Genomic DNA, 12,182 nt, shown 5'->3' with positions numbered 1-12,182 from the left:
ATTGCTTAAATTAGGTGACATGGAAAGCGTGTGACAATTAAGCTTCACATGAAGAGTGACCCAACTCATTATAAGCTCTTACAATATTGGTTATTCTCTGAAGTGGGACTTGCCATTCACATTAGTACCTTCTTAGTTGTTTAATAATAGGTACCATTTTTTCACAAACCATCAAATTTTCTAGTATTTCTGTTAGGTTTAGTGTTATTTTCAACCATTCAAATTGGAAAGCCAGACAATAAAAAATACAACAAATTTAAATAACTCGTTTAAAAAGACAAGATTGGATGCGTTACTTTCAAGTATTTAGTACAATTACCATTTTATAGTCAAATCAAAATAATAAAAGGTTATTTTTTTCATCAAAAAATCGAAAGAAAATTATGAGAGTTTAGTTGCTAAACTTTTCCCATAAACAAAATTGAATTATTATAAATTATTAATCTGGCAAAAGATATTGGGAGTGCAGCATCCAAACCCTTTCGCTTAGAATTAGAAGGAAAAAACTTTGGGCTAAGTTAAAAGGCCCCAAGCCCAATGCTCTTTTATCCCAGAAAACACGTTGTATCAAATTACTAATTTAATTTCAACTTCTTGAACTGTGTTCCTTTCTGTCTCCTCCCCTTTGGAAATCTGGAATCCCCCACTCGCACTCGCTCCAAAACTCGAGTTTTTATTTTTTAATTGCCATTTGACAACACTAATCTTCGAAATTTATAGTAATTAGGCCCTTTGGTTAGTGTGTAAGATCTAGTTCCCCAGTTTTTATAACATTGTTGCAAGCTGCTGCTTCTGTTAATTTTGTATAAATTATTAGTGAACATGCCGAAGCAACAAACAAAAAGAAACAAAGAATTCAAAGTCCCGTAAAAATTGTAGGACAATTTGCTTAGATCATAAAGGAAATCTTAATTATATTAATCTGGATTTGATTTGGAGCATGAGATTAGAGCAGAAGAAGAAAAGTAATTTGGGCATCGAAGTATGATTACAAGCACTAGAACAATATCTCAGCCTGCAAAAGCTCTCTTTGCCATATTTGCTTTGTCAGTTAATTGTAATATTCAACAACGTTATCTTGTTACACTTATATATTATTAAACTGTGAATGCGAATCACGAGTCAATTTGATATGTGGTTTAGAAAACTTCCAGACAAATGCATGTTCTCATAATTTTTGTAGTAATCAAAGACATGCCAAGGTGTAAGTGGTGAATTGTCAAAGTGATTAGGGTTTTTTGATTTCAATTCATTGCATCTTGAGTTCAAACGCGTTTTTCTCCTTGCCTTTATATAGTCTAGTGCAGAATATCACTTGTAATGAAAAAAAGTTAGATTATCAGATTATTAACCACATAATGAAGAATGAAATTGACTTGTGTACTTCCCTTTTCACTTATAGCACTTTCCCATTTTTCAATCATTAGATTAAATTATTTAGAAAAGAATCAACGGATATAATAGCTTTCTCATTTAAGAAAGAATAAAATGAGGTAGTCATTTGTATTCACAATTTAACAACATAATCTTTTTATATTGCAAAATAATTCATGGATAAAAGTAAGAATATAATTGTTGGAAGTGAAAATGAAAATGCTAAAATCACTTCTCCATTCAAAAAAGAGTCGAATGAATTAGTAATTTGGATTCAATTTAACAACATAAACTTTTTATACAACAAGACAAGACAGTTTGACATGAAAACATTTCTACGTAAAGTATTACTTTGAATTCTATACCAACACCACCAACGCATTTGATGCTAAATAGCATTGGATCTCTATCCCAAACCCCACAAGCACCTCTTCATCAATGTCCATTTACCCACTGCCAAAGGCATTGTAAGAAACACCCATCATTTTCTGACGAATTAAATAAAAATAAAAATAAAAATAAAGGAGGAATTGAGTGAGTGACAGAAAGTGACTGAACATCGATTACCATTTCTTCTTTACAGAGCTTTCAATCTCCATCTCTGTTAGAAATCAGACTTCCTTTGGTGTTTTCACAAATAAAACGACAAAAGCTACAAGGTAATATTATCATTACTGTCAGTCTCACCTGTTTATTTATTTATTTATTTTTATAAAAAAAGTAAAAAATTGCATGCATTGCAGTTAGCTTATGATATGGACATGCATTATTTAGTGGAGAGAGTTTCTGGAAACAAAATGCAATGATGTGATTTCAATTTGTTTATCAGAAGAAGCATCTGCTGGACGTATATATTTGACAATTAGTTGATATAAAATGATTATAATTTCATTGCATGGAATTTTTAATTGCTTAATAATATAGGCACCAGCACTACAACAAGAAGAACTTCAATAGCATTTTTATAAAATGACAACTAGTTGTGAGGATATGGATATGAATATGATACACCTAAAATCTGAGGCTTTTCAGAATGGTAAATATACATTTGAAATTGTTATGGACGTTCACCTTTGCACTCGTAATTACATTGACTATTAACTTATCGAGTTCTAATCCAGCTCCCGAAAAATCAGAGTACTTTATAAAGAAGAATATCGCTAATGAAAAAACCAACACGGGCTGCTATCTTTTGAGCTTGAATGAGAGAACTGTTGGTGGTCCACAGTAATCCGATCCAGTTTTTGGCTCAACTGGTGTGGGCTTCCATTTTTGAAGATAGTTTCAAGAAATCCCAAGAAGAGAATTGGACCATCAGAAATGGATTAGGCTGGCACCCAACAAATCAGGTTTTTGGAGAGGCAATGGTTGGTTTGTTTGTATCTCCATGTGTAGAAGGAGATTTGAGCTTCCACCACAAACTGACACAATTCCTTCTGTTGCTTCTTTGAATTGGACAATTCATGTTTTCTTGACCTAATTGACAAAAATAACAGGCTCACAAGATTCTTTTAATTTAATCTCAGTTTTGCGTCGGTGACTTTCCATTTTTTCTGTTCTTGTCTTGTTTGTAATCGTTTTTCACAAGTTTGTGTGGGTGTGTGTGTGTGGGGTTGGGGTAATTCTGCAAACTGCAGGTTCCCATTTTGCTCTTGTAGTAATTTCTGTGTTCTGCAGAAGTTATTTTTACTTTTGGGAACAAGGGGAAGCCTGTATTTTGCAGAGATTTTGCAAGAAGCTCAAACAAGTAAGTTTAAAAACATTTACTAGCCGATAAAGTCTTGAATGTTTCATGAAAACAAGTAATCTAAAGCATATATCCAACTAACTTGTTCTGCAAGTCAGAATGTTGTTACAAAAACTACTATTTTATTACCATATTTGAACATGAACAAATGTTGAATGTGTCTTAAAAGCATCTATTACAGGTTCCCCGGAAGTGATCCTAGAGCTAGCTAGCTAGTTCCGCAAATCCGACACAATAATGAAAAAGATCATAAGAAAATGTGACAAAAATGATTGGTTGTAATGCTAAAAAGAAATGTAGCAAGAAATTCAGGTATTCGGATTAGGATCACGAACATCATTACCACGATCATGATCGTCATTACCAGGATGGGGATCATCAATGTCAGGTTCATCATCGTCATCATCATCATTACTAGGATCAGTATCAGGGTCATGTTCAGGATCAGGATCGTCATTCTGCATTTCCATTTGGGATGCAGCAAGAAATAGGGCTCCAGTTCCTGAACCACCATGAGAATGTTCAATGGCAACATTGTCTGAAAGATCATTCCCAAGCATTTCCCACACGCTGCTGTTGAGATAATTTCTGAAGACTCTATAGTGCTCGTAAATCCCGCCTTCCACGGTAACTACACTTTTCTTGTTTTCAATTCTCCCAAGCTTCTTAATTATCCCAAGAATACCAGCTCCAGCAAGACGGGCTCCACGTTCTGCAACGATGTCACAAACCTCCGAAACTACCTCCCTCACCCTTGGAGAAGTACTAGTGATCTGGTAGTCATGGAGCAAAAGAGTTAAAAGTACTTAACTATTTTGTCCATCATTAAGATTGAAGACTACTTCAAATACTGTTTTATTACTTCATTGGGAAGAAACCTTACCCCAAAAACTTTCTTCAGTTTTTCGCCGACAATTTCGTGATCCTCTGATGTATCTTGATGCATGGCAGCCATATCAGGTGAACTACATAATATGACAAGCAAAATACTATTAGCGGCTGAATGATTCATTGAGATCCAATCATCCAATATTTCCAAATTTCAACCAAATGACTAGAAGGTAATGCAGCTGATAGAAATTGTACATTCACATTAGACTTTGTTGTGCACCTCAATTGGTAACGAGTCATGAGTTTTGAAGGCACCGTGTCTCCGAATAATGCTGTTTCCTGTGCCATCTTCAGTAATACTCTTCTCACAATTTCTCCCAGATACATTCCCGAAATCAGCTTCTCGAATCTCTGAGGCAAAACACGATTAGGTCAAACGTAGAAAACTTATGCCTTACAATATTTTGGAAACTTGGAGTACAAGATTTGCCATACCCGGCATCCAGGATTTGGACTTTCAGCATCTAAACAAGTATCAAAGATGGTTATTGGAAGATGAGGAGAACTGAAATCTCCCCACTGTGTGCTAATTACCTGCACAAGTAAGCAGATATTTAACTGCGCCCTTCACTTACTGTATAATAAAAAAATTCCATAGACAGACACTAACCATGTCGCCTAATTTAGGCGATGGACCATGCCACTGGAGAGCTGCATTTGCAGGCTCTACATAAGCAGCATCCGTGCCCATTGCTAGAGTAACCGCAGCCACGCTTTCTCTGTTGTAGTATCTACCTCCTGCCAAATTTCCTACGGTATCATCAACCTGCTCAAGAAGATAGCTGAATTAACTGCAAGGAATCATTTTTTCGTAGTGAAATCAAGCAACGTGGAGTAGCATAAACCACGGGAGTTGCATACCATTGCGTAAACCCGCAATTTCACTCCATGTTCCTCCAGGGCTTTGTTGAAGTCACTCACCAACCTTTTTCCAACCTGATCTCATTGTAATATTGTACATACAAAGATGGTTAAAATTTGTGCAATTGCCGTGAGATATTGGACAAAATAATGCTTCCCAAATCTGATACTTAAGCAGTTAATTTTGCTGCAGCAATGAGTGTAAAATATCAAGAAAAAGGGGTAAATATAACCTAACTTTGCTATCAGCTGAGAAACTCTTCCATTTGATAGCGGTTCCATCGGAGACAACAGACTGTTCGACTGGACATGATACTATACAACCAAGTTTGCTCATCTCCTTTGCTGATGTATTGGGATGTTCTGAAACAAACTTTCCTAGCTCCACAGCAATAAAATCAAATAATTCCTATTTAATGAAAAAAAAGTATATGTATCATATTCATCTGTGCACTGAAGTCTATAAAACACATGTTGACCAAGCTCAAGTTTTTATCGTGTAAACGAAAAAAATTGTGGCAATGCAATGCATGACCTTATTTAAATTAAAAAAAAATTGTTTACGTTATCTGCATATGTTGGTGCTGATATTGTGCTTGTATAAAAGCTACTTTGTTTCATGCTTCTCATTGGCGCCTAATATGATCTTCTAGTCATTTGTTAAAACTTTTAAGCTGCTCCAAAAATTTTAATTATCTATATGTACCTTTGCAGTAGCAGCCATGAGATTGGAGGGAATGGGAATCTCCTCCCTGTTTAAATTTGAAATGGGGTTGTTCTTCCCTCCAAGTCTGGCACACAAGATCAAGAAGTTCGTTCCCCGCAAATTTACGCCATAATAAAATCCTTCCTCATCTCTGCCACCACACCAAAATACACCTCAAATCAAAATTTAAGAGAAAATGCTAGTATTATTTTCTTTTTCTTCAATGCGCGCGATATTCTGTTATAAATTCTAAACTATATATCCTATACTGGCAGGGGCAAAGGACCGGACACACTGCCCTGCATGAGCAATCGAGGATGTACCCTACCCGGTGGGGAGGGGAGCGACATAGGAAACCAGCATGTTGAGAGTTGTGATGGTCCCACTGGAAGCAAGGCAAGCTTTCATGTCAGACACCAAGGCATTTGAGACCTGCCAAAGCTTTGGCACCGGAGTGGCGCAGTCCCTGGCAAATTTGCGTAGTATTTTTTGTGTTTCTCTCCATTGACGCTGTTTCTTCCGCGTCCACTGTCTCAGTAAAACTGCTGCCGCTACCACTGTGGTAGTTACGATCACTGATGCCACCACCACCACCACCTTCTTCCTCATTGTTTTTGTTGTCTCTCTGATTGCAATGTGGGCAGCAATCAACAACTTGCAAACAAAGATCTTTGCTTGTTATATGTTTTGTTATGTTTTCTCTGATCAAGTGTTGGTTAAAAAATAACAGAAACCCGTCATTTGTGCAGGGAGGAACGAGTATTATGGATGGAGGGGTGCAACAGATGCATACATTATGTTGATTTATATAACACCGAAGAAATATTAAAACATATCCCAAGTTTCTAGCTGAATTTTTCTTTTTTATAAATATTCTACATTAAACTCATCGAAACTATGAAGAGGAAGTTTTGAGCTTAGGTGTAGAAATGAGGGAGAGAACACGGCCCATATCATACGTTTTGGGCTGAAAGTATGGGTAATAAGAATTCATGGAAATGGGTGGCCTAAATAATTTGAATATGGGCTAATAGAAGGGCTAAGGGAGTTGATATGGATTTCGTAAAATAAATACAAATGGACTGATTGCCGGATTTTTACATTCTGCATGGGCCCTATTCTGTTTCTAGACGCAAGGATTAGGTTTAATGAGACTAAGTCTCACTCGCCTAGACTAAATCATTGACTAGCTGGTTTGAGTGAGACCTCTCGAAAACCATGGGACTAGCTAAGACTGTCCCCTTTCTCCCCCTCTCTCCTCCTCGCCTTGCTACTTGACCACTCACCCTCGAAAACCATTGGACTATCACAACCAATTTTCATATAAAATACCAAATTGAAGATGGGAGTGAGGGGATTACGATTCTACCTGAATCAAGGCCAAAAGGTGGTCGGAGGTGGCCGAAAAATGGCCTGGAAGTCTCGGCCGGTTCGGGTTTTTTTTGAATCCATGACAGATTCAAGCATGCAAAGCTCGGATCTAGGACTAAAGATGGGGAAGAGTTTGTTAGTGGTGCAAACCTCATCTAATCCGATGAGGTTTAGTAGGAAAACTCGTCGAGAAACTTGCAACTCATCGGAAAAAATGGAGCCGTGAGGTTTCCATTCGACTAGCACAGAGCTAAAGAGAGAGAGAGAGAGAGAGAGAGAGAGAGAAAGGGAGGAGAGAGAGAGAGATACAGACTGAAATCGAGAAGGAGGGAGGAGAGAGAGGCTGGAATTGAGAGGTTTAATCTGGGGAGGAAAAGATTGGAATGGAAAAGGGAGAAAAAGAGGGACAAAATGGGACGGTAAGGGAGGAATAGAGGGATAAAAACATAGGATGAAAATAAAATATTAATAATTATGGATTAAATAATATAATATTAGAGTTTGTTATTTATCCTGCTTGTTAGTCCGATACTGCATCAAATGCTTCACTAAGTTAGTCCAGCTTAGTCTAGTCTAAGCCAGTCCAACTTAGTCTCTGAAGCTAGTCCAGTCCGAGATAGTCCGGTGTAACAAATGTACCCTAAGTGTCTCAGCTAAAAATAAGCCAAAAATTTATAAAGAGAACTTTATTTAATTTTTTTTTTATCATTTAACCCCAAGTCTTAAATCCATATTGAGTACACTATGAAACATGTATGGTACGTGAAAAATAAAAACATATATTATTTGGCAACTTTAACACAAAACAATTTGAAAAATTTGGTCATTTTTAACTTTAATATTTATCTATTATTATATCTTCGATAATGTATACGTGCAATGGCGGAGCTAGACTTCTATTATTATATCTTCGATAATGTATACGTGCAAGGGCGGAGCTAGACTTTTATGCATAGGGGCCAAAAGCTAAACAAAAGTTAAAAAAATACGTACATGTATCATACATTGGAGTTTTAAAAAATGCGTCATTTAATGAATCCTTAAGATGTGTAAGGAAAACAAAAGTATTTTTTAAAATTATGTTTGTATGTGTATAATGCTGAAATTGATTTACTGACTAAGTTAAAACCTATATATTTTGCAGGAAATAAAATAATGAATAAGAATTAGAAAAAGAAGAAGAAGAAGAAGAGAGAGGATCATGATCACTAGTGTACAATAAAGCATAAGAAATTAATACTTGGGACAGAAACAAATGTAAAACTTTGAAAACTTGAGACCCAATTCGTTTTATAATTAAAAGATGGAGAAAGAGAGATCAATGTCCCAAAAAAGATATCGCCGGCCGACAGTCAAGCGTGGAGTGTAGCACATAGAAACTCACGAGTCGTGCAAAGTAGACAATCTTTTCTTGCGTGTGAAGTCTAACTAGTTCACCTTTATGTACAACTAAAGCCTACGACTAAGACCTTGCTAGATATATATATATATATATATATATATATATATATATATATATATATATGCGCTCATTTTGTGATATACATTTTGATACACATTTTGTAAAGTTAACCTTCGTAATTTTATTCAAGGATTCAAATCGTTTATGTTTCAACTTCTCATTCGTTAATCATCTTTACAAAAAAAAAAAAAAAAAAGAACCCAAAACATCAAGACATTCATTTGTAGTGAAGAAAATGAATTTACGCAAAGAAATACTAAAGAGCTGGCCCTAAGGGGGTGCTAGGTGTGCGACTACACAGGGCCCCGATTTTTGGAGACCTCTGAATTTTCATAACCTTTATAAGTTACTACACATAGAAAAAGTGTGAACATAATTCACAATGTTGTATTAGTGGAGTTGTCTAGTGCTGATACTTCCATCTAATTATGCACGGATTCGATTCCCTACATATTTGGGCCTTTTTGAGCTACATTAATTAATTAATTTATTTTTTAAATATTTGTAGTTTAATTTCTTCATTATAAAAGATAACTTTTGATAATAAATGTATAATTTGGAATACTATAATTAATTCAAATCCTTAAAAGTCTGAAGACATAATTGTTAAAAGCTCCCATTTCCATATATGACATAATGTAACCAAATACATGTCATCGTTTAATCTTTTGGTCACCGCTTTAAAGGTCATCTAATTTTGCCACTTAGTACTACGGTCTAATGGTATTTCTTTTCACTTGTAAGTGAGAGGTTTTAGGTTCGATTCTCGCCAAAAATGAAGTTGAACCACATTATTATGACAAGCTCGGAGTTACCCCATTTCTTTGCACAAATGCAATTGGCACCTTGCATAATTAGTGACTAAGCTTTGATGTGAACAGGGGTTGGAATTCAAAACAGTGTCGTCGTGCACGTTGCATGCAATTAGCAGGAGGGTGTAGCCTCACAATCCAAGTATATCTTTCACATAGTATTTTATTACTATTTTCTTACTCGGCCACTACATTTGTATCCGCCTCCTATTGCTATAAATCGGAAGCCTTCGCCATTCTTTTAAAAACACAGAAGCATGCAATGCATGCATAATGTAGAGGTGGTGTGCATATGTATATACATGTATGTACGAGTGTGTATATATTATATATGTTTAGAGAGAGAGAGAGAGAGATTAGAAAAGAAAATAGAGTGGAAGAAATATATTGGTTTAGGAGTGATCACGGAACTTACTTAAGTACATGGAGCTTAACTATTTCGGTAGTGATGTGGATAAGTACGTGAAGCTTAGCTATTCCGGTAGTGACGTGAATCTTTGTTTTAGCTTTGAAATTCAGGTAGGGGAAATACAGCAGACCTTTACGGAAATTGATTTTATTAAATTTCGTGAAGTGTTATAATATTCTTGATCTTTTTGGTTGATTAATGTGTTGGATATTAATTGGCTAATTGCTTCGGTTAAGTGTTTACCTGTTATTGGTTATGGAATTATTGTTAGAATGCTATTTGTTGAGAATATATTGTGATACATATAAAAGATGAAATGACATCATTTGTGCATCATTCATGTTGTAAGATGTGGTTGGAACTTCAATGTTAAGATTGGAATTCGGGAAATGAGGGTAGTTGGAAATGATCTTTTGTGTAGTTGAATCTATTCATTGTGAAACTAGTTCCAGGCGAGCTTGGTGTGCACATTAGAATAGGATATTGGCGGGATAAATTGTTGATGTGGTTGATTTGGGTTAGAGATCAATGAATTAGATAAGATGACTAACAAAAGGGGTTGATGAATTTGGGATATCGTATGGGGTTTAGTTTCTATAATAGAACATTTGAACCACCACTGCACTGGTAAAATGCATAGTATGGGACATGCAGGTCTGCGTGTTTTATTACATAAATTCACGGGGGTAGCCAAAGAGGTTGCACTATATTCATGCATTGTTATCAATAATGATTTGATATTTTACTATATGATTTCATGGCACTTAATTTAATATCGTCAATTTACTGTGGGAAGGTTATGTCCCTATTGAGCTGTTGAAGCTCACCCCTCTATTGTTATGCAGGTTTACGAACTAGACATTCAAGATGGTAGGCATGATGAGATCGGATTAGATTGGAGAATAGAAAGTTTATTCATTCATTTACTGTAGGTTGTAAAGAATTCTTGATTTGTCGTTATTTTTATAAGTGGAATTTATTTTCCAACTCGTTTCAATTTCCTTTTAATTATTTAGTTTTAACTCACATTTCGGATTCAGGTTCGAGTTTTTATTACCGACCTGGGTTCGGGGCGTGACATACACACACACACACACAAATATAAAATATAAAAGAAAATATAGGAACGAAAATTTAGTCCATGTATGGACCTCCAATTGAGTGTTGCACAAGGCCTCCAAAATCTTAGAACCAGCTTTGCTAAAATGATTATCATTAATCTAACAGTCAAATGGTTTCGGATTTGGGTGATTATGAAGGAAAAACTTTGTCCATTTGAGATTATTTGAGCAACACACTCAATGGAATTAACATTAGAGGTGGAAGTAATGTCTGCATGAACTCAAAACAAATATTTACCCACGAAATTAAAAAACCTAGTGAGTGGTGAGTTAAGACTTTACACAAAATGAAATGGAGCAGGAAGATGGTGCTTTACACCTTTAAAGCACATCCTTGTTTTCACAATGTAATCACTCAAGTGAAGGGACCTTCAATCCTAGCTCATTACGTCTTTGTGTGGTGTTGAATAAGACCTCCAAGTTCCAAGAGGATGGAACCTCTAAGTCCCCACACCAAGGTGAGAAGTGAAGAGAAGAGGGATGATATAGAAGATGATTTAGTTAGAATAAAATCAACCGTAGGTGGCCAGCCTACTAGATAGGAAAAGGAAAGTTGTGTGCCTCTAAGTTTCTTCTCACAAAGCCCTAATGAGGTTTGAGTTATAACTCCCCGTTTTGTAGCCTCTCTAATTTTAGTGGCTTAAGTGAAAAACTCACCCTTCCCTCATATTTATCCTCCCTTTGTTATTGGGCTTGTTGCTCATTTTGTTTTAAGTTGTCACACAATTTCAACTTAATGAGCCTTATGGACCGATGCCCATTGAGTCGTGAAACTCGAAATTAATTTAAAGCTCAATTCAAACTTATTTATTTGATTAATTAATTTGTTAAAATCTCAACCATACTCAATTAAATGGTTTAATTGTATTTATCCATCTTAGTTATATTTCTCCAACTTAATGAGCCTTACGATCCATTAGGTTCTAGTTAGCGAGGCAATGGGTGTTGGAATTCTTACTAACCAATTGTGAATCAAAACTTACTTTTAATTCTACATATAATGAAGATTAGTAATTGCTAATCTTCAGGGCTTCCACAAATTATGAGTGACACTTAGAAGTATGTCATGGCTCCCCAAATTAAATAAAAGTGGTGAAGAACCTATTCAGTTACAATTGCAATACAATAAAATATGGTCTTTTTCTAATTCAATACTCTTTATTACATTGTTTCAGTTGATAGTCATTCATGTCTACTATTCAATGTGATTATTATCCATATGATTCATGTGAATGCGATTTGGAACATTCTTCCTAAATCATATTCATATACTTTGGCCAAAGAATCAAATCATATCACAAAGTATCTTCCTTCTACGATTGAAGGTTAGAGATCCATTGTTGTACACTCAAATGTCTCTATGAATAAATCAATGATCCTGACAATGCAAGTGGAGCATGATCTTTGGTTACATTGTTAAATGATCAA

General features: G+C 35.6%; 1 protein-coding gene across 1 annotated transcript; it reads right to left on the bottom strand.

Annotated features, from left to right (window-relative positions):
• Positions 1–3,223: 3,223 nt before the first annotated feature.
• LOC137746687 (putative hexokinase-like 2 protein) lies at positions 3,224–6,220 on the bottom strand. The gene is made up of 9 exons (XM_068486690.2): positions 5,908–6,220; positions 5,580–5,730; positions 5,112–5,282; positions 4,874–4,948; positions 4,623–4,778; positions 4,448–4,546; positions 4,233–4,363; positions 4,005–4,086; positions 3,224–3,894 (listed from the first exon to the last, which is right to left on the bottom strand). Exons 1-9 carry the CDS (start codon positions 6,186–6,188, stop codon positions 3,430–3,432), a joined length of 1,611 nt encoding a protein of 536 aa, XP_068342791.2. The 5' UTR covers positions 6,189–6,220; the 3' UTR covers positions 3,224–3,429.
• Between the last annotated feature and the right edge of the window lie 5,962 nt (positions 6,221–12,182).

This window comes from Pyrus communis, chromosome 2, assembly GCF_041283825.1.
Source record: "Pyrus communis isolate YQ-2024b chromosome 2, ASM4128382v1, whole genome shotgun sequence".
NCBI classification, from domain to species: Eukaryota; Viridiplantae; Streptophyta; class Magnoliopsida; order Rosales; family Rosaceae; genus Pyrus; species Pyrus communis.
This window is presented reverse-complemented; position numbering and strand designations above follow the sequence as displayed.

Bases quoted from the DNA above. Each gene is read 5' to 3' on its own strand.
- LOC137746687 (XM_068486690.2), bottom strand. From the start codon at position 6,188: ATGAGGAAGAAGGTGGTGGTGGTGGTGGCATCAGTGATCGTAACTACC. The intron at 4,779-4,873 runs GTATGCAACTCC...CTTCTTGAGCAG, and splicing joins AATTGCGGGTTTACGCAATG to GTTGATGATACCGTAGGAAA. The intron at 4,364-4,447 runs GTATGGCAAATC...GTTTTGCCTCAG, and splicing joins GTCCAAATCCTGGATGCCGG to AGATTCGAGAAGCTGATTTC.